The following is a 27737-nucleotide window of genomic DNA, read 5'->3' as shown; positions in this document are numbered from 1 at the left end:
CAAAAAACTCTTCTATACTCCTTCCTCTTTATGATTCTCACTGAATACATGGAGAAACTGAGGCAATGCCAAAGGCCTGAAATGAAAATCTCCATGACTTTGACTTCTAGTGCATTTCTAAAGTTTTTGACTGCATTTGACAGCATTAATTAGGCCCCAGTGTTTTCTTGAGCATATTAATGGCTTTTTTTTTTTTGAGAGAGAGAGAGAGAGAGATTGATAACGTATGTTAGATTGTGATTTCCTCAATATAGGGAAATCTGAATGTTAAAATTTATTCCATTGGTTTAAATTAGTTAAATTTATAGCCTTAGAGAGTTTTCTGGGGATACTGAGAGATTATATGACTTGCCTACCCACCTAGGCAGGACTTGCACCCAGAACCTGCACTAATTCTCTACTATATCTTACCTTAACTTAGCCAGATAAGCTTGTATTACAGAGATGGTGCCACATTTTTAACTCCACCTTCAGAGTGTATTTTTGTTAAGAGAAGTATTTTCAGCCTTAAAGTGTCTTGGTATTCCTGGAGGAGAAAAAAAAAAAAAAACCTCAACAAAGGAAGTGGTTAGTGATGAGAAGAGACGAGGGGACAGTGAGGGGTAGACTGAGACCTGGGGGAAATTGCCTTCTGTTTCTCAATGCAAATGTCCAGTTTTGTTCTTGGTAGTGAATCTTCTCAGACAGAGTGGAAGCTGGCTATGGAATGGTTATGGGCCAAATCTGTGAGAGGTGGCCTTTAGCTCTGTGGCCTAGAAGTTGTTCTGAGATTGCACTGGCTGTGTATAGCATCTTTAGGGGCAGCTTGTCCTGAGCAGCCTGGTCTGCCTGCCCAGAATCCTGTCCAGGGTCTAATGTAAGCTTTTCAGAAAAAAAAAAAAATCCTGCCCAGTGTGAAAAATTATCACTTTCCCAAGGCTTTGCAATTCAAGAAGCTTTCCAAAACTCTTGGGTCCTTTCTTTATGTATGTGCCCCCACAGAAGGGCAGTAGCTTGAGGGCATGAACTCTTTTGTGCTATTATTGGGGTTTTTTGAATTCTGGATACACTGGGGTCCCTTAAAACACGTGCTGACCTTTCCTTGAATTTTAACTTCTTCAAAGCTCCTTCTTCCCCCTTGCTCCTTGAGGAGGCAGGTCAGGCTTCTGGCAGCAGTGATCTGGTCACACAATTAGTAAGTACTCCGTTTAGTTAATTCAATCAACACTCGTTGATTAAGCTTCCCTCCCTCCCCCACCAACTGCTAGGATCCTCCCTCCCAAAACCTACATGAGTCATATTCTATTCATTCAGAATATACTTATACGGGACCATGTTATCTTTCCTGATAGAATATTAGCTCCTTCAAACAGGGACTGCTGCATGTTTTCTTTACATCTTCTACCTAGCATACAGTTGGTGCTTAATCAAGGCTTGTTGATTGATTGATTCAGGGACAGCCTGTGTGAAAGCACAGAGAAGGAAATATTTGTGGCTGGATTTGAACTCGGGCCTGCTCAGTTCCTTTCTAATGTACTATGACTGCTTGTCCGGTTGTATTAATCTGCATTCTCCTTGATTCTCTGAAACATTTAGCAGCCATCTCATCTGCTTGTTAGGGGAGATTTAATAGCGGAGATCTCCGGGGAGGTCTCATTACAGAGATTTCATTACTTTTACAAAATAGACCACCCTACATTAGCTATAAATAATTAAAGTTAAACCACTCTCGTGAATAGAAACAGCAAAGAACCAAACAAGGGGAGATGGCATTGTCTTCTCTTTCCCAGCTGCCTGGATTCAGGTCGTTTGGACCATTGCTTCCTGATTCAGTCTCTCATGAGTTCTCCAGTTGGGCCAGAATTAGCCAAATCCCACTATTTCCTGCTTCTTAGTCTCAGCTGTGTGAGATTTAGCTGAAGATGGCATTCTAGAGTGAGCTTCTTTCTAAAAAGGCTCTGGGGAGAGTCTTCAAAATTATCTTTGGCAAAATTTCTGCCGCCTTTGTTGTGGGGATCTTGGTGTGCTGGTAAGCGTACTGTTGGTATGGGGTTCTCCGACCAGCCCCACGGCATGCTGTTGTGGGGTGGGGTGTAATATATGCACCTGTTGGCTACGCCGTATGCTTCGATGGAATGGGCTGATCCCTGGTAGTTCACTGGTGGGGGTGCTAAAGGCTGAAATTAAAATAGTCCTACTTTAAAATGGTGCGCTTCCATGTGCTCACTGCTGGGCTGGTGTCATACGGTAGAAAGAGCTCTTGGGTCGGATCCCAGAGACTTGGGTTCATTTTCCACATTTGATTCTTTCAGACTCTGTGAGACTGAGCAGATTAACCTGCCTCTTTGTGCTTCAGTGGCATTGTCTGCCATACAGCACTGATGATACCTTCATGACCTAACTCGGGTAGCGGCTCCGAGGAAAGCCCTTGGTGAACCTTGAAGCACGGGGGAAATGGGAACTGTTAACATTACAATTCTGACTCCTGTTATTTCATTCCTACTGGTTCAGTTCAGCTACATGTGATCCTTGGACTAATCACTAGCCCACTGTTACACTTCTAAATTTAAGGTTTAGTGGACATTTCGTTGCTCAGGCAGATAAAATGATTATTTCTCCTCATTCCTCTTCTTCCTCCTTCTCTTTCCTTTTTTCCTCCTCTTGCTCCTCTTCTCTCTGTCTCTTCTCCCTCCTCCTCCTGTCATAAATCACCTGGTTTTTGCCTTTTTGGTTAGGAAAACCAAGTGACTGCCTGGTCCCTTTCAGCCCCCTGGCTATTGGGGTGGTTTTATTTCTCTTTTCCCATCCTCCTCTTCTGGACAATGCAGTCACTAGGAATCCAGCTGGGGGTGTGTTTGACCTCTACCTGACAACTCTGCTTTCACTTCAGATTCCTTCAGATGGTGCATGGGGTCTTTGTTGCTTTCTCCCCTTCCTGAATGCTCCAGGGGTTTGTAGGAGAGGGTCCATCCTGGTTGAATTCAGTAGATACAGAGACTGATGCATAATGAATTCTTGTCAAATAGGACTGAATTCTCAGACTATTTGTAGTCCAGCAGAAATCCTTGGAAAATGCTACTTTCCCCAAGGAAGACAAGAATGGATGCTTTTCCAGTCATGTCCAGTCATAACCCCGCTTGGGATTTTCTTGGCAGAGATACTGGAGTGATTTGCCGTTTCCTTCTCCAGCTCAGGAAACTGAAGCAAACAGGGTGAAGTGACTTTCCCAGGGTCACACATCTAGTAACTGTCTGGGACCATATTTGAACTCTGGAAGACGAATCTTCCAGATTCCAGGCCTGGCGCTCTATCCTGCAGCACCTGGCGGCCCTGTAAAAGACATACAGTAAAATAAAAGACATCGAATTATACAGGAATCTAATTGTAGTTAAATACAATTAACACTTTTTTTTTTAAAGTTATTTGATGGACCCTTATTGCAGAAGGTAAGGTCTTTGAGGTTGAGCACTGTTTTTGTCTTTATCGAGCCTCTGTTTCTGCAGTAGCTAAGTGGCCCAGCAGATAGAGTTGTGGACGAAGCTGTAGGATTTGGGCCAAGTCACTTCCTCTGTTTGCCTCCATTGGTTAACGCTCCTTCCCATGGTTGTTGTTAGAATCAAATGAAGGAATCATTGGGAAGCACTTAGCACATAAATATCGTCATCATTACTATTATCTACTAAATGGTGATAATACACGATCTCCTCCCTTCCAGTCTCCCATGTTATTATTAGGATCGAGGTATATCAAGTGGATGAAGTGTTTGGGAAAGATCTCTTCTTGTCTCTTTCCATGGAGGTTCCTAAACGCCACCCTCACACGCATCCATCTAGGCAAGTTACTGTGATTTGTAATTTATGCCGATTTCAGCAGAATGGAATCCGAACATAGACCTGCCTTATGGTATCTTCTGCAAATTGATTTTGAACTTTGTGTGAGTTTAGGAATGACAACAATATTCATTCAGAGAAAGCCTCCCTCTGCAAATTGATTTTGGACTTTGTGTGAGTTTAGGAATGACAACAATATTCATTCAGAGAAAGCCTCCCACATAAAGAAATAGGAGTTGTTAAGGACCCCGGAGTTTTGGAAAGCATATTGAAATGCAAAGCCTTGGGACAGCAGTGATTTTTCACACTGGCCAGGAGCATAGAGACCTTAGGATATAGAACATCGGAGTTGAAAGGGACCCTGGGACCTGGAGTGTTAGAGTCAGAAGGAAATTTAGAAATGAGATTAGGGCTGGGAAGGACCTTAGAACATAGAATATCTGGTCAGGGAAGTGTAGAATGTTTGAGCTGTGACAGACCTTAACATGACCCGTCCCTACTCTGAATAAGGAAACTATGGCTTCCTAAAGGCCAGGCATACATGAATCTGTGGCGGCCCCAGAATCCTCCCTCCACGTGCCCCGCCTGCTTTCCCTCTTCTGGGTCATGGCTTTAAAATTCCTGGTGATGCCCGCATTTGGTGGTGGAGGATCTGCAGCTCCTACGCATGCTGTATGTACTGTTGGGTGGTCTGGAATGGCTGCAGACAACTCTAGCCAGTGGGTACTTAAATAGATTAGAGGCTTCACAGAAGAGAATCTGTGATGTGGAGAGGGGTGATCTCAAAGGCGAGTTACAAAGGGCAGGTTAGAATTTTTGCATTTGTATCACTGCCCCTGCATGATTGTACTGTTGCACACACAGCTGACAAAGGTTGAGAAAGTGAAAGTTGAAATTGTTGGCAAGAAAATAAAATTTCTAAGTAATTGAATGATTATCACACAGAAACCCCGTCCTCCCACCTGAAGTGCCAATGTTCCAAGTTGATGCTTCTTTTGGAAATGTCTTGCATTAATTTTAGAGAAAAATGGAATACGATGAATGTATCTAAGATTCACGTCTGAGCGTCAGGCATGATTAGACTCCATCACATTAGAGGTGATTAATGAATGGAGTAATGGAATGTGCACCTTCTGAGTGTCCCTGAATGGAGAAGAAAGGTTAGTGGGGTTGTAGGCTCAACACTCCCTCTTTATCCCTCTATCTAAATGGCTATGGATCAGTGATCTCATGGAATCACACTTCCTTTAGGCTGTTTTTTTTTTCCCCCTTCTCTTTAAATCAGAAGTAAATTTTCTGCTAGGGCCAAATAACCCTACCTGCCTACCTACATACATATATACATACATGTTTAATTTTTATTCAGAATTTAAATGCCATGTGAAATGAGCATTGTATTGGACAAAACTATAGCATTGTACATGAGACTGTGAAGCAACTTTGTGTAAATATTGTTCTTCTTTTTCAGCATATAATAAATTCAACATGTAAATTTCCTAGGTGCCCTGCTGGTTTGTGATTATTACTGGACTTTCTTTTCTTCTGTTCCTTTTTTGGGGGAGGAGGGGGACCCTATTGCTATATCCCTTTGTTGAGGGTTGAAGGAGTGGAGGTCCATGAACTCCAAGACTGTATTTCCCAGATGGGGTCATTGAAGAGGAATTCCCCTCAAGGGCCCGAGTACTGGAGAGGGTCAGGGCCATCCCAAGCATCCTTTAAATCAAGGTGGCAAAGATTTATTATACTTTACAGCGGGTGAGAGTTCTTAGGGAACCTGCAACCTTAGAGGGGTGCAGGAAATTTTTATAAGAGATTTGGGGGTAAAACCTGTCAATTAGGTGTTTTAGGGTGGGATTAGGGAGTGGTTAAGGGGTGGTCAGTTTTTAAAGAAACATATACTTTTTGTATCTACGGCACAGGAATCTTACCCAGAGTTCACTGGGAAATAGCCCAAGGTGGGTTTACCTGGAGGTGTGGTTTTGACTGTGAAATGTCACTAAGTCAACTAATGGTTAGGGCTGACTGGAAATATCCAGGTGGTTCTCGTCAAATGTCTTGTTAGACAAGATGAATATAAGGCAGTATTCATTTGAATATATCTAGAATACATATCAGTAAGGTCAGTAGGCAGTAAATATCATTATGTCCCAGTGCACAGCCGATTATCACTACACAGGGAGTTGGACCAATAAATTCTAGAGGTGCAGCTGGCCACAGTGTTGGGAGGAGAGATAAATGTTTTGCTAAAGCATGTTACATTTGAACTGGAGAGGAACTGCTAGGGCCAATGCTTTGAAGCTAGGGAGAGATGTGATTTTAAAACTGGATGTGATTTTGGAATTGGGTTCCAGGCACAGGCACCCAAGTAGAGACTAAGGAGAAATGTGATGTTAGAATTAGGGTCCAACCCATATGTACAAGGATATTTATAGCGGCTCTTTTTGTGGTAGCCAAGAATTGGAAATCAAAGGGATGCCCATCAATTGGGGAATGGCTGAACAAGCTGTAGTATATGAAGGTAATGGAATACTATTGTGCCATAAGAAATGGGAATGGTACGGACTTCATAACAACCTGGAAAAACCTACACGACATAATGCTGAGTGAGCGGAGCAGAGCCAGGAGAACATTGTACACAACCACAGATATATGGATTCCATGAGGACCAACCCTGACATACTGCGCTCTTCTCAGCAACCTAAGGGGCAAGGACAACTCCAGGGGACTCACGATGGAGAATGCTATCTCCATCCAGAGAAAGAACTGTGAAGTTTGAATACAGATTGAGGCGCACTACATGCTCGCCTTTTTTGCTTCTCTTTTGTTTTTGTTTTTGTTTTTGTTTTTTTTTTTTTTTTGGTTCTGTCTCTTCTTTCTCATGATTCATTCCATTGGTCATAATTCTTCTCCACAACTTGACTAGTGTATAAATTAATTCAATGCAAAGTTAAAAAAAAAAAAGAATTAGGGTCCAAGCAGAGGCATCCACATACCCCATCACCCTTATTCCTACCTCCTCCCCTGTACTTTCATGTAGGAGCTACTCTTGAGGAGTCATCTAGGTAGTTATTGAGGGGGTGGGGATCCCTGTATTAACTATGGATAGGTAAACAAACAAAGTCCTTATTTGGCTGTATCTTAAAATGCATGTAGAATTCTGAATCTCCAATCCATCACCTCTGTCCCGAGGGAGGTAGCAGGCTTTTTCATTGGTCCTCTGAAACAGTTGTTTATCTTTCAATTAATAACATTCTTATGGCATTGTTGTTACTGTGTAACTTCTCCTGGTTCCCTTCACTTCCTTCTGTATCTGTCAGTATGAATCCTCCTGAATTCCCTCAGAAAGCCTGTCGTTGGTCATGTCTTTTGGCATCCTGTGGCTGTTCCATTTTATTCAGATGCTGTGGTTTGTTTGTCTTTCCCCAATTGATGGGCACCCACTTTGTTTCCAGTCCTTTGCTACTACAGAAGGATGTGCTATAAATATTTTTCTAAAGATGGACCCTTTTTCCAGTAAGTCTTTTTGGGTAGCTGATGACTCCTATTCCTGTGCTATTTCCTTCACAGGGGTCTAGTGAAAGGTAATGCAGGTCTGATTTTCCCTGTTCTAGAGAGGAGGCTGAGGTTCCTAGACTCAGCCAGGGTCACAGAGCTAGTAGAGCCCAGAGCTAGGGTTCGAACTGATGTCCTTGGGTTTTACTTCCATTATTTTTCCAGCTTTCACTTTTTGCCTCACAAGTTGATTCTTCCTCAGGCTGGGTACAAAGCCCAGCTTTAGTTCCTAGAGTAGATAAGAGGCTTCAGAAGAGGATTTCTGCCTTCGATGAGTCTACAGTCTATAGTCTCGTGGTTTGTGTGTGTACACTTGTTCAGAAAGTATTTCTTTAGAATATTACTTATTCAGAAATAGAACATGGATGAAGATCGTTCCATCCCCCTGATAGAAAGTGCCACAGGATATTGGAGAGCTAACATTAGCCTTTATTGTTTACCACATGCCTGATTTTGTGCTGAGGCCTGGGGGTACAGAGATGTGCAAAGCAGAGTGCCTGGCCTCATGTAGCGCTCATCTCATGGGGGAGACATTGGAAGGAACACGAAAGGCTTCGTGGAGGGGATGCCGTTTGATTTGGGCCTTTAAACAGGCCTAGAATTTTGACAGATGGAGAAGAGGTAGAGTGGGTCAAGTCAGGGATAAAGTTAACAGATCTACACAATCAGGGGAGGGTGTCCACCATGGTGAGTCTTTTAGCTCCACTGGAGTGTAAGTGTGTCTAAGGAAGAAGGGCATGAGAACTGGTGAGCATCAGATTAGGAAGAGTCTCCATGAGGTTATTGAAGACATATGTGTACAGGCATGCGAGAGTGGCCCCAGCCCTCTGGGAAACACTTTCCCCAATCATGCCTGTGTCATGTAATTACAGAGAGGGAATAAAAGGCAGCGTTGGCAGGCTCCCACTACTCTTTTTCTTGCTGCTAGCTAGCTGCCGTGGTTTTGGTAAGACAGGAAGCAGGGTTGGGATGCCTGGTGCCTCTGGAGCTGAGCTGCCCTGCTTGGGTTTGGAAATGTAGCCTGAGGAAGAACAGGGATCCTGTGGTTTGCTGGTTGTTGCTTAGGTTCCTGCTTCAGAGAGCTTGGGTCAGTGACTATGACAAGATCCTCTTCTGTTCCCTGCGGCTCAATGGGGTAGTCTCATCCCCTTTGTTTCTCTCATCATGGTCCATTACAGAAACCACATGGGCCAACGTAGAGGCTTCTTTCCTCAATGATGATGTGCCTTTTTCTCCTTGGTTCAAGAACTCTGGACAAGTTTTGCACGTTTTCACTGTAAAAGCTCATTATAATCATTGAGTGGGGTGAGAATCTGTTTTTGTTGTGAAGGGATCAGTCTTTATTACCCCACTCTTCTGAACTTGAGGATGCAGAACTGGCTCCGTCCACATTGGTTGGCCCATCCATTGGCCTTGGGTTTAGTGACGGAACATCACGTTTGTAACTCCTAATGTTAGTGTACTAATTATGTGGGACGCAAGTACTGTCCTTACCATAATGGTGCAGAATGTAAATTCATGAGTGTTACAGGGAAAATTCTGTCGTGTTCTGAGTACTGAATCACTTCTCCTCCTTCTCCTTCAGCCTTGTGTTTCTTCCATTAAATGGCTACCCTCATACCTCCTGCAGAACATTCTCCTTTGTGTTGACTGTGTAGGTGGCTTCTCTTTCCTTTTTCCTTTTTTTTTTTTTTTTGGTTTTGTTTTATTGATGCCTGTGGTTTCTTGAATCAGTTCACTTCTGAATGTAACTGTCTCCTCCCACTCAGTGAACCCTGCTTTGTAAAAAAAAAAAAGTGGAAAAAAAATTAAAATGATAGTTTGCCCGTAAAGCTCCTGGCATGTCGATTGCATCTGATGCGACTCTGTGCCCTTGGCCTCTGTTTACCTTAGTTTTCTCATCTGTCAAAAGCAGGTCATACTAGTGCCCACCTCCAGGGTTGTGGTGAAGATCAGATGAAAGGGTATATGTAGCGTGCTTAGCTCAGTGTCCGGCACGTAGTAGGCACTCTCTAAATGCTAGCTGTTATTATTAGTATCACCTAACATTCATTACCCTTCATTCCCTATGTATCCAATGAAAAGAGGGAGGTGCATTTTGGTTGCTTTTCTCCTAGGCCAGCCTTGGTCTTTGCAATTCTCTCATTCTTTAATCTCCAGGCCTTTCCTCTCCTTCCTTCCCTCTCTCCTGTTTCTTTGAAAAGCCTTTATCTCTACCATATAAGGACAATTGCCTCTTCAGGCCTCCTCAGCTACATCGGTGTTTGTCGCCTCTATGCCTATAAAAAATGATATTTGACAAAATTAAATTGGTCTTTTGGGAGAGTCTTTTTTTCTCTCTTTTACTTAACTTAGTTCTTCACTGTTATTTATGGACAACCCACAATATGGTTATTAGTGTTGGGAGAGCTTAGTGCTTATGAGACAACATGGCAGATTCATAGGTTTATGGAAATTTGGAGTCATTGCGGGGCTGATGGGAAACAAATGGAGAGCCATAGGCCTGCCCCAGTACCCAGAGGTACAAGGCCTAAAATGCAGCTCTGAAAGTGTCTGTGAACTTGTGGCTTTTGGTATATTGATCTCTGGGTTTCATTATAATTGGCTTCCTTTGTAATTGTATTTTAGCGTGTGCATTTAAAAACATTATCCTGAGAAGGTGTCTATAGGCCTCTCTGGATTTCCAAAAGGATCTATTGAGCATGCGCGCGCACACACACACACACACATACACACACACACACACACACAGAGGTTAGATTATGGAGAAATCTCTGGTCTAGAGGGAGGTCTCCATAGGCTTCACTGGATTTTTTCTGGTAAGATAATGGACTAGAACACTCCAGAATGAAAAGCTATGACTAATTCTCTGCTGTCATGGGGGTGGAGGTGGAGGCGAGTCTTCACGCTGATGAGATCATGGGTCTCCCTCCATCCAAATCTGCAAGCATTTATTAAACTCTTATTGTGTGTCAGGCTCTGTTGCTAGGCATTGGGGCAGTAAAGCCCAAACAAACAACAAGTAGCCCCCTGCTGTCACCCTTACGTTCTCATGGGGGAGGCAGAGCTAATAACAGTGATGCCAACAGCAAACATTTACATAAGCATTTAAGGTTGACAAAGCACTTTCCATCTACTCTTGGCTTATTTGTTCTTCCCAAAAGCCCTCTGACCCCAGTGCTGTTACTGTCTCTGTTTTAAAGATTGAGAGAGAGATAGAACATTGAGGAAGTGTGGATTGTGTCGCTGGCAGTGATGTAGAAACCGAGGCAGCATGAAAAGGGAAATGATCCGTGCTGGGTGCCATTGTTAATAAGTGTCTGAGGGGAGAAGCCTATGCAGGTCTCCCTGACACCACTTCCAGAGCTTGGTTTGCTAGGCCACTCAGTAATGGTTTGAGGAGGCAGAGGCCATTAACAATCTAGGCATTAAGAAGGACTCCAGTTGGGAGGAGAGCCTTCAAGGAAGCCTTTGAATCTATGATAAGGAGATGAGGAGGAGGCAACCTGGACAGAGGCAGAGATGAGATACTGAGCTGAGAGAACAAGGTGGCCAGCTGGGCTGACACCTAAGAGAGTCCAGCAAAAGGTCATTTCACACAAGTTCTGAAAGGTGTCCTGGTGCCAGACTGGGCAGGGCTTCCTCTACTAATCAGAGAAGAGGTACATGGGAAGAGAGAAGCAAAGAGGGTGCTCCTGGGGGCAGAACCTGGAGGCTGGCTTGGGCTCTGGGGGGTTGATCCTGGGGATAGCAAAATCTAACAACCCAGGGCATGTCTCCCTGTGACAGTGGGAGCTAGTGAGAGGGTGAGGGATATTGGGAAGAGGCGGGAGTGGGAAGGAGGGAGGAAGGAAGGACACCAGGCACATTTTGATGGTGGGTATTACTTTTTCCTAATATTTTTAAAGCATCTCCCAATGACTATAGAATAAGACATTTTGTATTTAAGTTGTTTTAGACTCATAGCCTGTTGTCCTGTAGATTGTATTTCATGGATAAGGTATATGGAGTCTTTTTCTAAGCCATTTTTTTCTTTTCTTTTTCCCTAAATCTGTTAACTAAAAATGAGAGAAATCTGGAGGAAATCTTGGTGTGGAAGTTCCCTCCACCAATATTGATCAGAACCTGTTTTATGATCTAGGAGATAAAGCTTAGAATCTGGGGAAGTTCCTTGGGCTCCAAGAGCCTTGGTGACTTGGCTAGAGTCACACAGCCAGTAAGTTTTAGAGACAGGGTTTGCACCTAAAGCCTCCTGGTTGCAAGCTCAGCAATTTAACCACTATTGCATATTACCTCCTCCCATATGTGTAAAGGCAATAATGAAGAATAGATTATTCTCCGCTATTAGTAGTGAATTATCTTCATTGCTAATTGGCTTGGCCAGAGATACTTTCAAGACCTATTTTATGGACCCAGTGTTTAACTGCCTACAGATTATTTTCTAATCTATGCCTTTAATTTTTCCATTCCTTTATAACTTGCTTGTCAGGGGCAGACTTTAAATATTCCATCACTGTACCCATGTTAATTAACACAGTTAATTGCTTCTACAAAAAGGGCTGTTAAAATATTTTTGAGTTTACGAGATCTTTCTTTTCCTCTGTCTTTGGGCTCTTTGAGATCTCTGCCTGGATGCTGTGTCTCTGTTTACAAGGATATACACAGCTCAGTGATTATTCCATCTTAACATCCCTGTCACCTCTTGCACAAAATGCACAGTCCTCTCTTTGATGGCGAGAGCCCATCATAGTTTGGCTCTAACCCATCTCTTTGGACTTTTTTCACTCTGCATACTGTACTTCCCACTGAACTATGTACAGCAGGCACATAGAAAGCACCTCCTGCTTTTGAGGCCCTGAGACTACAAAGACAAGAACAAAACCATCCTAGCCCTCAAGGAGCTCACCCTTTGCTGAGAATGGGTTGAGTAGACACACGTTAGATATGCAGTTATGTAAATGCAAAATATAAAATAAATACAAAGTCATTTCCGGGAGTGGAGGTCGAAGGATCACTTAGTCTTGAAGGGATTTGGAAAGGCCTCTTATGTGTGAGCTGAATCTTTTTAATAAACACCTACTGTGTGCCAGGCATTCCAAGAGAGGGGGGTAAAAAGATAGAGACCATTCTAGGTGAGGGGCACAATCCTCACCAATGATGTTGGGATGAGAGGTGGAAGGCCAGATGTGGGGAGCAACAACAGGCTAGTTTGCCTGAAATGTCGAGTACATTGATGGGGGTTGGGGGGAGTGAATGATCGAAGCCAGAACATGATGCCCTTAAACTGCTCAGTTTTAGTCCTCACTTATAGCACTACCTTCTCCTCCATAGTGTTGGATGGCAGGGATTCTTTTTCAGGTAGAGCTTAGATCAGATGGGCCTGGAAGTCCCTTCTTTCACTGAATTTCCCTCTTTCTCCTTTGTGCTTTTGCCTAGGCTGTGCCTTGAACTTAGAATACATGCTCTGCTACCCTCCACCTTGCTGGTCCCTTTGCTTCCTTGAAGGCTCCACTCAAGTCCCATTGCTCACCCCCAACCTTTCCTCACCCTGTAGTGGTGAGTGACCCCTCCCTCCCCTCCCATGTTTTATATTTACTTTGCATGGACTTATGTGCAAACGTACTGTTCCCCAGCATGTATTTCGAGGACAGGACTTGTTTCACTCTTGTCTTTGGACCTCTAGAGCCTTGCCTAGGACCTTGCATGTCCAAGTCCATGTGATAGATGCTGGGTGAATGTCAAACGAAGGGAGGTTGTTCCATTGCTCAAGCATCTCTGCTGGCTCAGTATTACTCGTAGCATAAAATCTAATTGGATCTACCTTGAACCTACCCGTGCTGACTGATTTCCCATTACTCCCTTTCACACAATCTAATTTCCAGCCAGACTAGATTGCTTACTGTCCCAGGAAGCAACATTTCATCTCCTACCTCCATAGCTTGGCACAAGCTCTTCTCCATGCTTACAACAGGCTTCGTCAGTCCTCTTGCCTAGATTCAATGCCCAATACTCAAGTTCCATTTTTGTGAAGCTGGTTCTGATCCCCCAATCTTTCTTTCCTTCTCAGATCATCTCCCATTTAGTTATCTGTTTATACCTTGTACATGCCCTCAGAATGTTAGCTCCCTGAGGGCAGGGTGTATGTTTTTGGTTTTTGTCTTTCTGTTCCTGTTGCCTGGCCCAGTCATATGGTAAATGCTTAATAAATGCATGTTGTATTCAACTGAGTTGCACGCACAAATGAAGAACAATGTGTGTATACATAGATCATTGTAAAAGTTAGTTATAACTTTTCCTTCAGGATTTACCTGGGTAGGTAAGTGGGGGTGGGAAGCAGATGAGCCCAAGCTAAATTAAGTTCTTAGGTGGCTGAAAAATAAGATGATTTCTCTATTAAAAAATGATTTGTCTGTGAAAAGATTAATGGAGAGCATCCCCCATTTATATGAGCTATTCTTGTCTGGTTCTCATTAAAAGTGTTAATCGTTATCTTGGTGCTATGTAATAGGAGCACGGTTATTAAAGATCCCTTTATAGGTCATTTGTTTCCTGGCCCCAAACTCCAAATGAAGAAACACATTGCTCGGTGTTCATAAAAGCAAATGTTTGAAATGCATAAAGCTATGCTCATGCCCACATTGGGCTGGAACATGGCTCTTGTAAGATGACCAGATGTTTTTCTTGGGCATTGAGAAGTCAATAAAGATGCCTGCTGAATATCTCTTTATTAAGATAAATATGTTATCTTCTGCATACGTTATCCCAATGTGCATCATTGGGCTTTAGACCTGGGCAGCAGCCGGTGAGCAGATGTCGAAATCCTATTGTCTATAATTGTGTATGCTCGTCATGAAGATGCCTGGGTGGTTCTAGGCAATTCTGCCAACTTTTATTAAACATCTTCTACATGCCAGGTGCTCTCCTTGGTGCAGAGATGCCGATGCGAAAAGGAGATATTACCTGCCCTCAAGGACCATGTAGTCTGATGATGGAGATGCATGGGTAGAGATGAGTTCCTAACCAATAGACACAGAGTCAAAACAATTACAGGGCAGTAGATAGCACTGACGAGGGAGTGGGGGAGGGGGATCACGAGAGGGGGAGCAAGAGGTTACTTCGATAGGTTTTGAAGGAAGCCAAGCACTCTTCAAGGTGGCTGTGAGGAGAGTGAGAGTTCTGGGCATGGAGGAAAGCCCATGCAAAAATGTGGAGAGGGTATGAGTAACATCAGGGAAGATGGTTGGGCCAGACCACAGAGCGTCTGAAGGAGGGTGATGTACAATAAGCCTGAAGGATTTCTTGAGGCTTCCTTCATTCTTAAACCGATGGGGAGGCAGGGAGACACATGTCTGGGGCAAATGGAGATTTCCAAGGTCTTTACTTTCCTGGGGCTGGCCTCCACTTGAGATTTTGCTGTTTCTTTGAGCAGAATATTTCTGGATGGAAGATGGAGAAATGATTATCCTCCTCCAGTTACAGCTGCTGAACCCTAACCATTGTACCCACAGACCAAAGTCAACTTTTGATTTGGTTTTCTTGAAATGAGAGGCTGGAAGTTCCCCAGTGAAGAGAGAGGAAGCCCACTGACAGTGTTATCTCCAGACAACAGCACTGAGCTTTGTGAGTGTATTATGAATGAAGAATTTATGATTCAAAGAGAATCATATATATGCCTGAAAGGTTCGGAACCGCAGGATATAAGGAATTCTCTAGGTAGAAGGCAGAAGAACTAAAGCATTTATTTAAGCTTCACAGTAACAGACCCACGAACCAGTGTCCCCATTTTGATATTTTGATCCAAAGCTTCCAGGCCCAATAAGTCCGCCTCACAAGGCTAACCAGGAGGCCACGGAGAAGCATGATGGTATAAGGCAAAATCGTGTACATGCTTCCCCTCTATGGTAAGAAGATTACCCACTGGCCTCAAGTCAGCTCTGCTACCGGCAGCTCCTGCTTCAGCTTTGGCTGTAGGCGTCTCTGGCTCCAAAGGAAAGGAAAAAAAAAAAACAGACTCTTCAAGCTGTCTTCTCTCCTCTTATAGAGTTTTTGACATCATCAAGTGCCGCCTGAATGACCAGGGCCGAGTGGTTCTTGAGTTGGCCCCTCCCCCTAGGACCCTGGGAGGTTCACATCCACTAGACTAGGTTAACACCCAATAGGGTGTGGCTCTGGAGTTAACACCTCCCCTCAGCCAGCCCCATGAATCATCACACAGGAAGTTCTCTGCTCCCGGGCATGGGTCTCTGGGTTTCCTGCCCCAGAAGACAAACAGCAGACCCAGCATCCAGCAAGGCTCAATGAGATAAACTGAGTCACTCAAAGAAAACAAAGGCCACTCTGGCCACAGTGAGCCACTATCTTATTTTTTAGCATCAGGATGTCTCTGGAGAACATTTCAGTCCACTTAAAGTCTGATGTTCTGGTGCCACTGATCTTTTATAATATCTTAAGATTTAGCAGAGGCCACACAGCCCAACCTCTTCATTTCATGGGCGAGAGAATTGAGTCCCTGAGAGCCTGGGTCACTTGCTCAGGGTCACAAACTATCCAAGGTGGGATTTCAACCCAGGTTTGACCCCCTGGCCTGACCCCCAACTCTAGCCCTGTGTTACACATTCTCACTCAGGTACCCCCAGAACCAAGGTCTTTATACCTTCTGAAATCAGATAGTGATTCTGGAATAGCTGGTTCTATCATAAGGGACTTTTGGAGGGCTCTGACGTTTGAGATTGAGGAGGAATGTGCTCACTGGTCTCTGAGATTCTTGATGAAGCAGCAGTTTTTTTAAGGCTGAAATTTGACGTTGGCTGTTGTGAACTTTCTTTGAGATGTCATCGCTAATAAATGCAAAGAGAACAGCAGCTTCCGTGGGCCAGGGCACTTTTCTTTGTGAGATATGGACTCTGTTGTTTACTATGGGTTTGGATTTCAGAGGAAAAGAGGAATTCCCTGCTGGTGTATTTGCCTTCTTTTAGGCAATTGCTCTGAGCAGAGCCTCTGAGACTGTGTTGGTGTGTAGCTTAAATGACCACTGCATGATCTATTTCAGTACAGTTCTGACCAGCGGCTTTTATACCAAGGGCAAGTAGTTGTGGTCTGGTGGGGAGCTTGGGGAGAGACCTTGGATCTTGGTACACCGTGCCCTATGAGGGAAGAGATCTTTCATTATATGGAGAGAGAGCACCGGGGAGCAGGGCATCATTCTCTTGGTGGATGGTCCACCAAGGGATTATGGCAAGGCTAGCTAGGGAAGAATTTTCCTGAGGTGTTGCTACCTTGGGTAATATCCCAACATCTGTTAGCTTCTTGTCTTAAGAAGTAATTACTCTTGCTAATGAATTTCAGCTCAGTTCTTTCCAGCTGATTGCCTATCCCAAGTGCAGTCAGCCCCCCTGTAAACATTGACATCCTAAGGCAAAAGTACCCAGGACTTACCCCAGTATCCTCGTTGCTGTATGGATGTAGGACAAAGGGTTTTGGACGTTTCTCTCAGTAAAGGGAGTTCCAAATGGACATGTTGGGTGGTCTATAGAGATACAAAGACATGATTGGATAAAAGTGAGTGAGAAGGAGGGGTTGAGGATGACATGGAGACTGTGAACTTGGAGAATGCTCGGAATCTTATTCCCTCTGACCTCTGCCCCTTGAACTCCCTGGGGCAGCGATGCCCTTGACAGAAATAGGAAAGTTTGGAGGAGGAAAGGTTTTGGGGGAAAGAAAATGTGTTCTTTTTTGGGCATATTGAGTTGGAGCTAAAAAACAAAACAAAACTATTCATTGGAATGGTGTGTTCCTTCAGTGTCAGAAAGCCTTTGTGCCAAAGAGACTTACTTTAAGGTTAAATGAGATGCAGTTGAATTTAGTTCATTGTGTGCCCTGTCTGCTTCTGAAAAAGCTTGAGGGGGCTTCCAGATCGGAACACAGTTATTAAGGGCAAGGCACACCCGATGTCGTTTGGATTTGCTCATTGTGAGGGGTTAGCTGCTTGAAGTACAGGGAGGGCTGAGTCAGGGCCCCCTGCAGGTAGCCTGTCCAGGTTGAGATCAGGGTCTATGGAGGACACTTTGGGGGGAGGGAGCAAAACCAAGTGATGAGTTATTGCCAACCCTGTCTTTGGAGACTAGGACCCACTGCTCTGCCCTTCTATGCAGACTGGGCCTGCTTCCAGCACGTGTCACAGTTTAGATGTTCTTGGAAGTAGAACGGAAGCTCCCCGAGGGTGTGGGATACTGCATGTTTTGTCCCTGTGTCTCCATTTCCTGGTAAACAGCGGACGTTCATGATGTCCTTGTTGTGAAATGTGTGCCTTGAAAATGAGCCTGTACAGTATTGCTGCCCTTGGGCCCTGCAGGAATGGTCTGAGGGTTTGGTCCTGCTGGGACAGAGGAGGCCATTGAATGATGGCAGCAAAAGTGTTCCAGAGATGAGCAGTATAGTCGAACCTTGCAGAATATAAACTCCTTGAAGGTAGGACTTTAGAAAAAAATATTTGAATCAATAAATATTTATTAAATGCCTCCTGTATACCAAGGACCAGGCTAGCTTCTGCATGTAGACAAAAACAATCCCTACTCTTAAGGAATTTATATTTTAATGGCAGAGATACTGTACATATGTGCTTATACATAAATGTATACCCACATGTATATCTCTACACAGTACAGTTTACATATATGCACATGTATGCACACAGAAATATTACATGTGCATGTGGTATCTGTGTGTGAACACACACACATACACCTAAAACAGATACAAAGCCAACTTAGAAGGGAAGTTACCAGCAGCTGGGGGACCAGGAAAGTCCCCTTGTAGAAAGTGGAATTTGAGATGAGTGTTGAAGGAGACCAGGGAATCCAGGGGGCAGAGGTTGGAAGGAAGGACATTCCCAGCATGGAGGATAGCCACTGAAAAGGCATGGAGTATGGGGTTTTAGTGTCCAGTGTGATTGAGGTCTAGAAGGTCAGTTCCTTGGGCTCTAGAGTGTATAGAGGGGAACACTGGAAAGGTAGAAAGGGTTGTAAAAAAGATTTTAAATCCAGACAGGATTTTACATTTTATAGAGACTATAGGGAGCCAGTGGAGTTTCTTGAATGTGGGGCAGGAGCTATCGCCAGACTGCCCTTTAGGGAGATCACTTTGGCTTTGAGACTTGAACAGGGATACCCACCAGTAGGCTATAGCCACAGTTCAGGTGTGAGATGGTGGGAGCCCATACCAGGCTGACTGATGAGTGAAGAGGAGGTATATGTGCATGTGTATACACACACACACACACACACACACGCGTGCATGAGATGCTATGATGGGCGACATGATGAGACTTGGCAAGACATTGGACATGTGGAGTGAGTGCAAGCGAGGAGTCATGGATGACTCCAGGGTCATGAGCTGAGGGGATGGCAGAATGATGGGGCCCCCAGAAGTAATAGGGAAGTTGGGAAGAAGGTAGGACTTGGGGCAAAAAAAACTGGTTTCTTTGGGATGTGTCTACAGGGTGTCTATCAGAATTGAAATGTCCAAGAAGCCATTGGTAATAGGAGACTGAGGTCAAGATAGAGCATAGGCTGGACAAATAGATCTGAAAATTCTCTGCATAGACATGAAAGCTGAGTCCATTAGAGCTGATGGAATCATTAGTAGCTTAGGAGAGAGATCAGGACAGGATATCTCCATCTAGGAGTCGTTCACCTAGGAATGATAATTGGGTCCATGGGAGCCAATGAGATCACCAACAGAAACATTGTAGAGAAAAAAGAGATGATGTCCCAGGATAGAGCTTTGGGACACCCATGTTAGTGGGCATGATATGGATGACAAACTGGAAAAGGAGATTGAGGAATGGTCAGGAAAATAGGAGGAGAACCAGGAGAGACAAAAGTCACACCAACGTAGAGGGGAGATTGTTTAGGAGGAGTGGATGGTCAACAGTTACAAAGGTTAAAGAGAGAAGCACGTTGAGGAATGAGGAGTCATTAGCTTTGTTAGTGAAGAAATCCCTGGTGGATTTGGAAAGAGCAATTTCAATCGAATGATGATCAATCGACATGCATTTATCGAACTCTTATTATGTACCAGGATAAGTGCTACACACTGGAGAGATAAAGAAGAAGCAAAAAGTAGTCGCAAACCAGACTGCAGAAGGTTCAGAAGAAGAAGAGGAAAGGAGGGGACAAGGAGCAATTAAATATGGATGGTTTTTTCAAGGAATTTGGCTGAGAAAAGGAGAGATTTGGTATGATTGCTTGAGAAAGGATAGAATCTGGCGATTTAAAGAAAAGATTTGGGGAGATTTTGTGATTGTAGACAACAGGGAGGGAACAAGTGATAGAGTGAAGATTTAGAGAAGGAAGGGTTGGCAGTGGTGGCGTTCTGTAGGATGAGATGGTATAATTAAAGGCCTGGGCAAGGTCAGTTAATGCTGGCTGAGTTGGCATCGATGGACTGGGGCATTTCTTGTTTACACTGGGTTCACAACACAGAAATGGGGGAGGGCAGTTGAGTGTGTTTCTGGTCACTCTTGGCTCCATTTCTTCCAATGGTCCATAAATCTCCTATTTTATTTATTGCCCTCCTCCCCAGGCTAGTGAGGACAACCTCCTTGGCCACCCTGGGATCTCTCGGTTGGGAGTGGGGAGTGTGACAAAGCATTAAAAAATATCCACAAACAGAAACAACACTGGGCTGGTCATGTGGGGAGAGCGAGGAAGGACAGGTGTGCAGGCAGAGGGCTCTCCAGGTGCTCTGAGTCAGGCCTCTCATGTATCCAGTGGATATCCTACTTTTGGGAGGACATGAGTGAGAGTCACATGAGATGGGCAGGCATGGAGGGGATTAGAATCTGTATTCCAATAGATGAAATCAATGGAGGGTGAATGATTGACTCTCCCCAAACACAACCAAGTATTACTGTAAGTATGCATTCAAAGACTGGAAAGGCTATGGGAATTGGAGTTGGAGACCCTGGGTGTGAATCCCAGCTCATTATCTCACTCCTATCTCTGGGACCTTGAATGAATCATTGAAGACAGTGGGCTCCAGGTTCCTCCTTGGGAAAATGAGGGAGCTCAGCAGGATGACCACCCAGGCTTCTTCTGTCTTTGAACCTGGGATTCAGTGAGAGGCCTTGCGCTTCACCCTCTTCCATTCTTTAGGGAGGTAGGCATTGAAAAGAATTCTGGACAAGGGCGACAGAAGAACTAGGGGATGTGTATGCATTAATGCCATGGTCAATGTCGTTTCACTCACATTGTATAACTGAGAAAGCTCACTGTCGAGTCAGTGCAGACGGATGGGATGGGTGAAGGTTCCCCAGCTCAGTTATTAGGCAAGAGCTAGAACTCTTAGAGAAGCCCAGGTGCCTTTGGAGCCCAACTCAGGGGCCTCTTTTTGGGGCTTGTTCTGAAAACTCGCTTTGTTCACAATTGCTTTGTGCAATTTACTTTGTACATAACTTATATTTATATATAACACTATGAAAGTGTGGTTGTCATCTCACTTTGGCATTGGTAGCAGGGGTTAGCCTTGCCTCTAACCCAAAGCTCTGTGAGGGCAGCTCTCTCTCTATCTCTCTGTCTCTGTCTCTCTCTGTTTCTCCATTTATTTATTCATTTATTATTTTTGATGTTTGTTTGTTTGCACATTCATTCTTTATTTGATTTTTTGGTGTACTTGGAGCCTTCCACATCATGCCTGGTATATAGGAATCATTTGCCAAATATTTGGTGAATTAATTTGATCCTCAGCTTGTGCATCTGTAGTTGCTTCCACCCATCACTTTCCCCATTCACACCCCTCTTTTGTCACAATAACATTTTCTCCATTTTAAGGATGAGGCTTCTGAGATCAGACAAGTGAAATGGCCTTCACTAGGGCCCTTGGGCTTGTTACCTGCTTGGCTGTGTCCTCTAAATGTTGTGTTTTATAGTTGTGGTTTTTCAGTTGTGTCTGACTCTTTGTGACCCTTTTGGAATCTTTTTTTTTTGTTTGCTTTTCGTTTTTGCAAAGGTACTGGCACGGTTTATTATTTTCTTTTTCAAATCATTGTACAGGTGAAGAGATTGAGGCAAACAGAGCTAAGTAACTTACCCAGGGTCACACAGCTAGGAAGCTTCTAAGGCTGGATCTGAACTCAGGAAGATTGGTCCAGGCTGGGCACTCTATCCACTGTGCCACCTCCATGTCTCAGATGTTGTTACAGCCCTCTGAATGTAGATGGGCGTAAAAGTAGATGGGCTTCATCCAGAGATTTGGTGCTGTCTCCCAATGAGTTTTCCTGCTATAAATCATTATTTATGGTCCTTAAGATGCCTGAAGGGGAAAAGTTCCTTCCCCTCCCTATCCAAGATTGTGTCTTCACCCCACTCCTTTCCTAAAGCCTGCCCCATTTCTGCCCAGACTGCCGCGAGATCCTGCTCCCCATGATGACAGATCAGCTGAAGTATCACCTGGAGAGACAGGAGGACCTGGAGGCCTGTTGTCAATTACTCAGTAACATTCTGGAGGTGCTCTACCGGAGTGATGTGGTTAGTAGTGACCTATGTGTGCTGCGTGCCTGGGAGTAACAGTGGAGCAGGCAGGATGGAGTGTCAGAAGCTCGGCAGAAGGTGGCATTAGCATCACTAGGGGGCAGGGGGGGTGGGTGATTTGCGGTTTCAGCTGTTCAGGGAAATTGGAACCCCCTTCAGTGAGGCCAGTGGGCCCCTCATCTGTCACCTGGCTTTAGAGAGTTGCCTGGAGGGACTGAAATGGGCAGCAAGTCCAGGGTCCCACAGCCAGGATGGCACAGAGGAAGGTCATTATGCCCCAAGGCCGATTGCTCTCCATTATACCATAATCCCATCACTAAATTACAGAGCAGTTATCATCATTGATTTAAAAAGTGACCAAGTCTTTAGATGGTTAATTAGTTGACTAATGAAAGATCATAAAAATTACATTCTTTGAATGGATCTGCTCTTTATTTTTAAGATTGGCTTAAATCAAATTCCTGCAATTATACAACAAATTATCATTAATGGGCTGTAATTAATAAAATGGCTTGGACTTTCTTTGTGTGGGCTTTAGCCTTTGACAGGGACCATTTTTCATCTCTTTAAGGGTTCTAATTGGTTTACTCTTAGCTGAGTAAAAGAGATTTCATAACAAATATCAGGGCTAGAATTTTAATAATAGTCTTTTGGTGTTGATCATCCCTGCTGTATGATTCTTCTTCAGGGACCCACACAGCGACATGTCCAGCTCATCATGGAGAAGCTGCTTCGGACTGTGAACCGGACCGTCATCTCCATGGGACGGGATTCCGAGCTCATTGTGAGTGCTTACTGTTGTCAGCTCTGTGTGTGTGTAGGATAATAATGGTGGTGAGTGGGCCTATTTCTCCATAATGAATGAATTTAAATGTTAATCACAATGACCAAATGTAATACTTTTATGATCGTCATTGTAGAAAAAGCTTAGGAGCGTTGGTTTGTTGTTTATTTTTGATCCAAACTTGGAACTCAGATGGCCAAAGAAAAACCGTGACCCAGATAAAATTGTCTCATCAGGTCAGCCACTGGATGCTGGCCTTTCTCAAATGCCAAGTCAGAAATCTCCCATATTGTACATCTAGCTGCACTTGCCCTTCTGGTACTCCAGGTTAGCTGCCTGCGGTTGGTGAGTGTCAGGGCAGCCCTGTGCTGGGTGAAACTAATGACTGTCCCTAGACAAGGCAGGACAAGGCAGGACAAGGTGTCCTTTAGCTCCTCTCAGAGTCGGCTTCGTGGTGAGGAGTGATTCCAGTCCTCTTCACAGCTGATCAAAGATCGACCTGCTCACTAAATTGTGCAGGAATAGAATCAAAATGAGCATCTTAGTAAAGTAACTCATTTTAGTATGTCACATCTCCTATGTCTTCCTTCCTCCCTCCCTTCCTCCTCCTTCCTTTCCTTTCTCTCTCTTTCTTTCTTTCTTTCTTTCTTTCTTTCTTTCTTTCTTTCTTTCTTCCTTCCTTCCTTCCTTCCTTCCTTCCTTCCTTCCTTCCTTCCTTTCTTCCTTCCTTCCTTCCATTCTTTCTTTCTTTCTCTTTCCTTCCTTCCTTCCTTCCTTCCTTCCTTCCTTCCTTCCTTCCTTCCTTCCTTCCTTCCTTCCTTCCTTCTTTCCTTCCTTCCTTCCTTCCTTCCTTCCTTCCTTCCTTCCTTCCTTCCTTCCTTCCTTCCTTCCTTCTTTCCTTCCTTCCTTCCTTCCTTCCTTCCTTCCTTCCATTCTTTCTTTCTTAATTTCTTTTTTTCTGTCTATCTGTCTTTCTTTTTTTCCTTCCTTTCTTTCTGTAACACCAAGCACAGTTTGGAGGATAGCTTGGATGAATTAACATGTGAGGAGACAGAGGATTTGATTTCATAGGAATTTTGGCCCAGGACGAGTGTTCTCTCTTGCAGCATGAATGTGGCATGTGCTTTATGTCAATATACTAGATTATTTCTGGTTTTGGTAAGATGCTTCTATGATGTTTCCAATTTTTTTTTTCACTTTTCCTGTGAAAGTAAATTTTCCTGACTCCTGATTTTGTACTGTTGTTATTCTGTTCTCTGGTGCAAAAATGATTTTTCTGTCCTTCACATAAAGATGAAGCTGAGCCAACCCCAGCCTGCCTGTGTTTCTAGGATGAAGCTGGGGCTTCTTTTGTATTTCTTGATAGCCACCCATTTGCAATTGTCTTATGAATGTATCAACTACCATTTCTTCTTTGGGTACCATTGTACCACAGTGTTGCCCTGGGTTGAGAACTCATCCACATGGGAATCATTCCTCAGATATACTCCAAGGTTCTCATCCCATGTATTTCTGTTCCATGTTCTTATCCATGTTGTGGGGGTGTCTTGTGTTGAAATAACTTTTCTGATTCTACAATGTTTGGCCAAATGAGGATGTATACTAAATGATGGCAACGTATCCACCTTAGTTCGTAGGAAACATGGAGAAGGGAACACAGAATCTCTGGGACAATTCCAGAAGTCCATTCACTGCAGCTTAGAGTCCTTAAATTGTACAGAATTTTGATGAAATATTCACCAAAATATTGGGAAAGGTGGCTTAAAATTTAGCGAAGGTGCCGGAAGCTTTTAGAGCCGGAAGAGGCCTTAGAGGGAGGATGATCCAAGCCTTTCAGGTTACAGATGAAGAAATTGAGTCTAAGAGAGTTTAAATGATAGGCCATGTTAATAATAACAATTAACGTTCACCGCATGTTTCCATGTGCTGTGCCAGCTGGCCTGTGAGTTTGATGCAAGATTCTTATTTTCACAACCTTAGGGCTTGGTTGCAGTTATTTTTCTCATTTCAGAGTTGAGAGAGGTTCACACAGCTAGTAGGCATCTATGGGGGCATTCAAACTCAGGTCCACTTGACTATAAGTCTCCTCTCTGTGCCACACCTTGCTGCCACATAAACTATATAACCAAGACTCTTTTAGGTAGGGAGATAGGAGCCAGACTGACTAGGGGATGTGCATTGGGAAGTCACGGGTAGCTTGTCCACCGAAAATATTCAGGAACCCCATTTTTCAGTCATCCCTCCAATTGGTGCCAGTGTTGGAAACAGCTCAGGTCAAACTGTAGAAAATCACCTTGCTTGTATTGGGCCTCGTGGAAAGAACACAAGCAGAGGTGTATAAACAGGCCGCATCCCATTTATTTAATGAGAGGTCGCAGCATCAACCTGTTTTCCAGAGGGATACATCGTATCTACGCTGCACCGAACGGACATCTCTGGCATCAGCCGGTTATGCTGCAAAATGAGGTGGAGATGCTGCCTTTGCTTAGTATGCATCCCCACGCTGTCTGCGAGCATCCCTGGATCAGGATTCATGCATTAATTGCCTTTCATGTCAGCGTTGTTGCATTGAGAATTAGATTAGGGACAGGACAGAGAAGGCCCTGACAAGGTGGCGAGGAGGTGGGGAAGAAAGAAAGAATCAGGGCAGGCGGGCAGGGTCGCAGGCGATCACGCAGTTCTGCCGGCTCAGGCCGTATACTCCCACCTGCTGGAGGAGGACGCTTGAGAGCGGATACCCTCGATCTGTATGTGTTTGCAGAACACCCGGGCACACAATTCTAGGGCATCAGCAGAAATCTGGGCTTCGTGATTTAACTAGCAGAATGTTCCTCTTTGGAGCTGTTCATTTCATCCTTTTAATTGTGGCAATGTAATAAGAAGAGAAGTTAACTGGGTAGGTTGCCCTAGCGGGGTTGTATTTCTTTTTCTTCCCTGATTCCCCATAATGACAGTGGCGGCTGCACTCGCTGATTACCTGCAGATCATCATTTCTGCCTTGAGGGGACGTAGCTGTCTGCGTGTTACCTCCCCCATCGTGCGGTGAGCTCTTGCAGAACGTGGAAAGGGACTGTTGTTGACTTCCTTTGTCTCTAGTGCGTGACGCATAGTAGGCACTTCCCAAACGTTTGTGGCCTGGTTGACTCGAGTCTTAATGATGGGTTGTGGAGCGGTGAGGCCATTTCCATCTTCAGCTGGGTCAGTGTCATGAAGAACATTATGCTGCTTTGAGGCCATTTTTCTGTCTGTCTGTCTTTCTGTCTCTTTCCCTCCCCCACCCTCTTTCCTTCTTTCTGCTCCCCCTCTCCCCTTTTCCTTCTCTCCCTCTTTCTCCTCCCTTCTCCCTTCCCTTTCTCTTTGTGCCCCTCCCCACCCTGACCTGTCTCTGTCTCACCTTTGCCCTGGTCCCATGCATACATAAAACACCTGCCCTACCGTCTGCAGAATGGCATTTTATAGTCTGGAATTGGGGGTTCACCTAGGGAAGGTCTGATAGAACTCAGCTTCAGCAGAAGACTGTGGTAGCCTTACCATTTGTGTAAAGGGTCATATGATTTTTATATTTAGCCCACTGGAGTTTCACCCTTTAGGAAAAGTGGGGGAAGCTGCACCTGCCTGATTTATCACCCTGCACTGGGGACAGGGTGACAACTTGGCACCACAGACATTCGTTTATAACAGGTTTGATTGGAAAAAGAGGGAGATCATTTCTTACGCCAGAAGCCTTTGTGAGCTCCCTGAGCTGAGGGCATCTCTAACCCCAGGATTTGGTTAGGGATGGTGACAGTGTCTCATATCGTGTTGCCTAGGCGTGGCCCCTGTACATGTGGGGAAGGCAGCTCATGTGGGCCTCATATAGATCTTTCCAGAGCCATGACTTTGTCCACCTGGGTCCTTCCTCCATGGATGCCCATCAGAGTGCATCAGGGGCTGCCACACTGACGGTTGCCTGGGAGTCAGCCGGTGATGAACAATATTCCTGAGACCTCGTGGGGCAGCATTTTGGATGCCTGGCCACTTGCTTGTTCTTGGGGCCTTTCCAGCGTGGTGTGGGCTCTTCTGCAGCCTAGACTCCTATGGCAGAGCATTTGAGGGTCCAGGGTCACCTCCATAATGAGATGAGCCCAAAGAGGGAGGACTTGGAGGGCAAGAATTAGTGAGCAGATGGAAGTGAGAATATGGTGGAAAATGAAGCAAAGACCATCTCAGAAATGAGCTTCCTTCATTTGGAAATTGTTCTCATTGAAGGAAGACTAGGAATTATTAAAGAAGGAATATGTATGTGTGCGTATATCAACATGTCGATATAGATCTACTTACACACACACACACACACACACACACACACACACACACACACCCCCGTATGCATATGTAGGCAAACAGGGTTAAGGGACTGGCCCAGGCTCACACAGCTAGTGTTTGAAGCCAAATTTGAACTCAGGAAAATGAATGTCCTTGACTTCAGATCTGCGCTCTCTGCAGTGTGGGGCCACCTAGCTGTTCCATAGAGATAGATATGATATACATACACATACATGTGTGTGTGTGTGTGTGTATTTATGAATACACTCATTTACATACATATATGTGTGTATATCTATATCTGTCTATATAAAACAAAGGTTATATTTGTTATGTATAGTCTCCCAGACATGCAAAATAGGGTTACGATATAGTTAGAACATTAAAAAAAAGTTGGCCTCATGACAGAATAAATATAGATTATTAAAAGTTATCTCTAAGCTGTCTTAAGGGCTGGTGGTGGGAGGAATCTTTTAAATTCTCACCTGAATGAGCTATGTTTTTAGAACATTCATCCTGTGAGGTTGTTTACATTGAAATAGATGTCTATTTTTGAAGCTAGTTCTGTGTATTTATTTTAATATGAAACAGTCTTTTAAGATAGAGTTCAAAGCCATTTTGACGCCTTTGGTGGTAAACAGGTCACTTTTTATTACTTTGCTACAATAAACACTAAAAAAAAGTGACTTTTTCTCTAACTTTCTTTTTTCAAGAGAATATTGCCTGCCTCGAGGTATCCTTATCCTCCTTGTTTGGCTG

At 44.2% G+C, this 27737-nt stretch overlaps 1 protein-coding gene across 2 annotated transcripts in view; it reads left to right on the top strand.

Annotated features, from left to right (window-relative positions):
* The window catches only part of DOCK1 (dedicator of cytokinesis 1), a 604993-nt gene that overhangs the window by 178673 nt on the left and 398583 nt on the right, over positions 1–27737 (top strand). For both annotated transcript variants that reach the window (XM_036734505.1, XM_036734504.1), the window contains exons 26-27: positions 21759–21886; positions 22578–22673. In XM_036734505.1, coding sequence (XP_036590400.1) covers positions 21759–21886; positions 22578–22673 — 224 coding nt within the window. The remainder of the gene's footprint in view (positions 1–21758; positions 21887–22577; positions 22674–27737) is intronic.

This window comes from Trichosurus vulpecula, chromosome 8, assembly GCF_011100635.1.
Source record: "Trichosurus vulpecula isolate mTriVul1 chromosome 8, mTriVul1.pri, whole genome shotgun sequence".
Lineage (NCBI taxonomy): Eukaryota > Metazoa > Chordata > Mammalia > Diprotodontia > Phalangeridae > Trichosurus > Trichosurus vulpecula.
The sequence above is the reverse complement of the archived record's forward strand: the minus strand, read 5'-3'. Positions and strand labels throughout refer to the sequence as shown.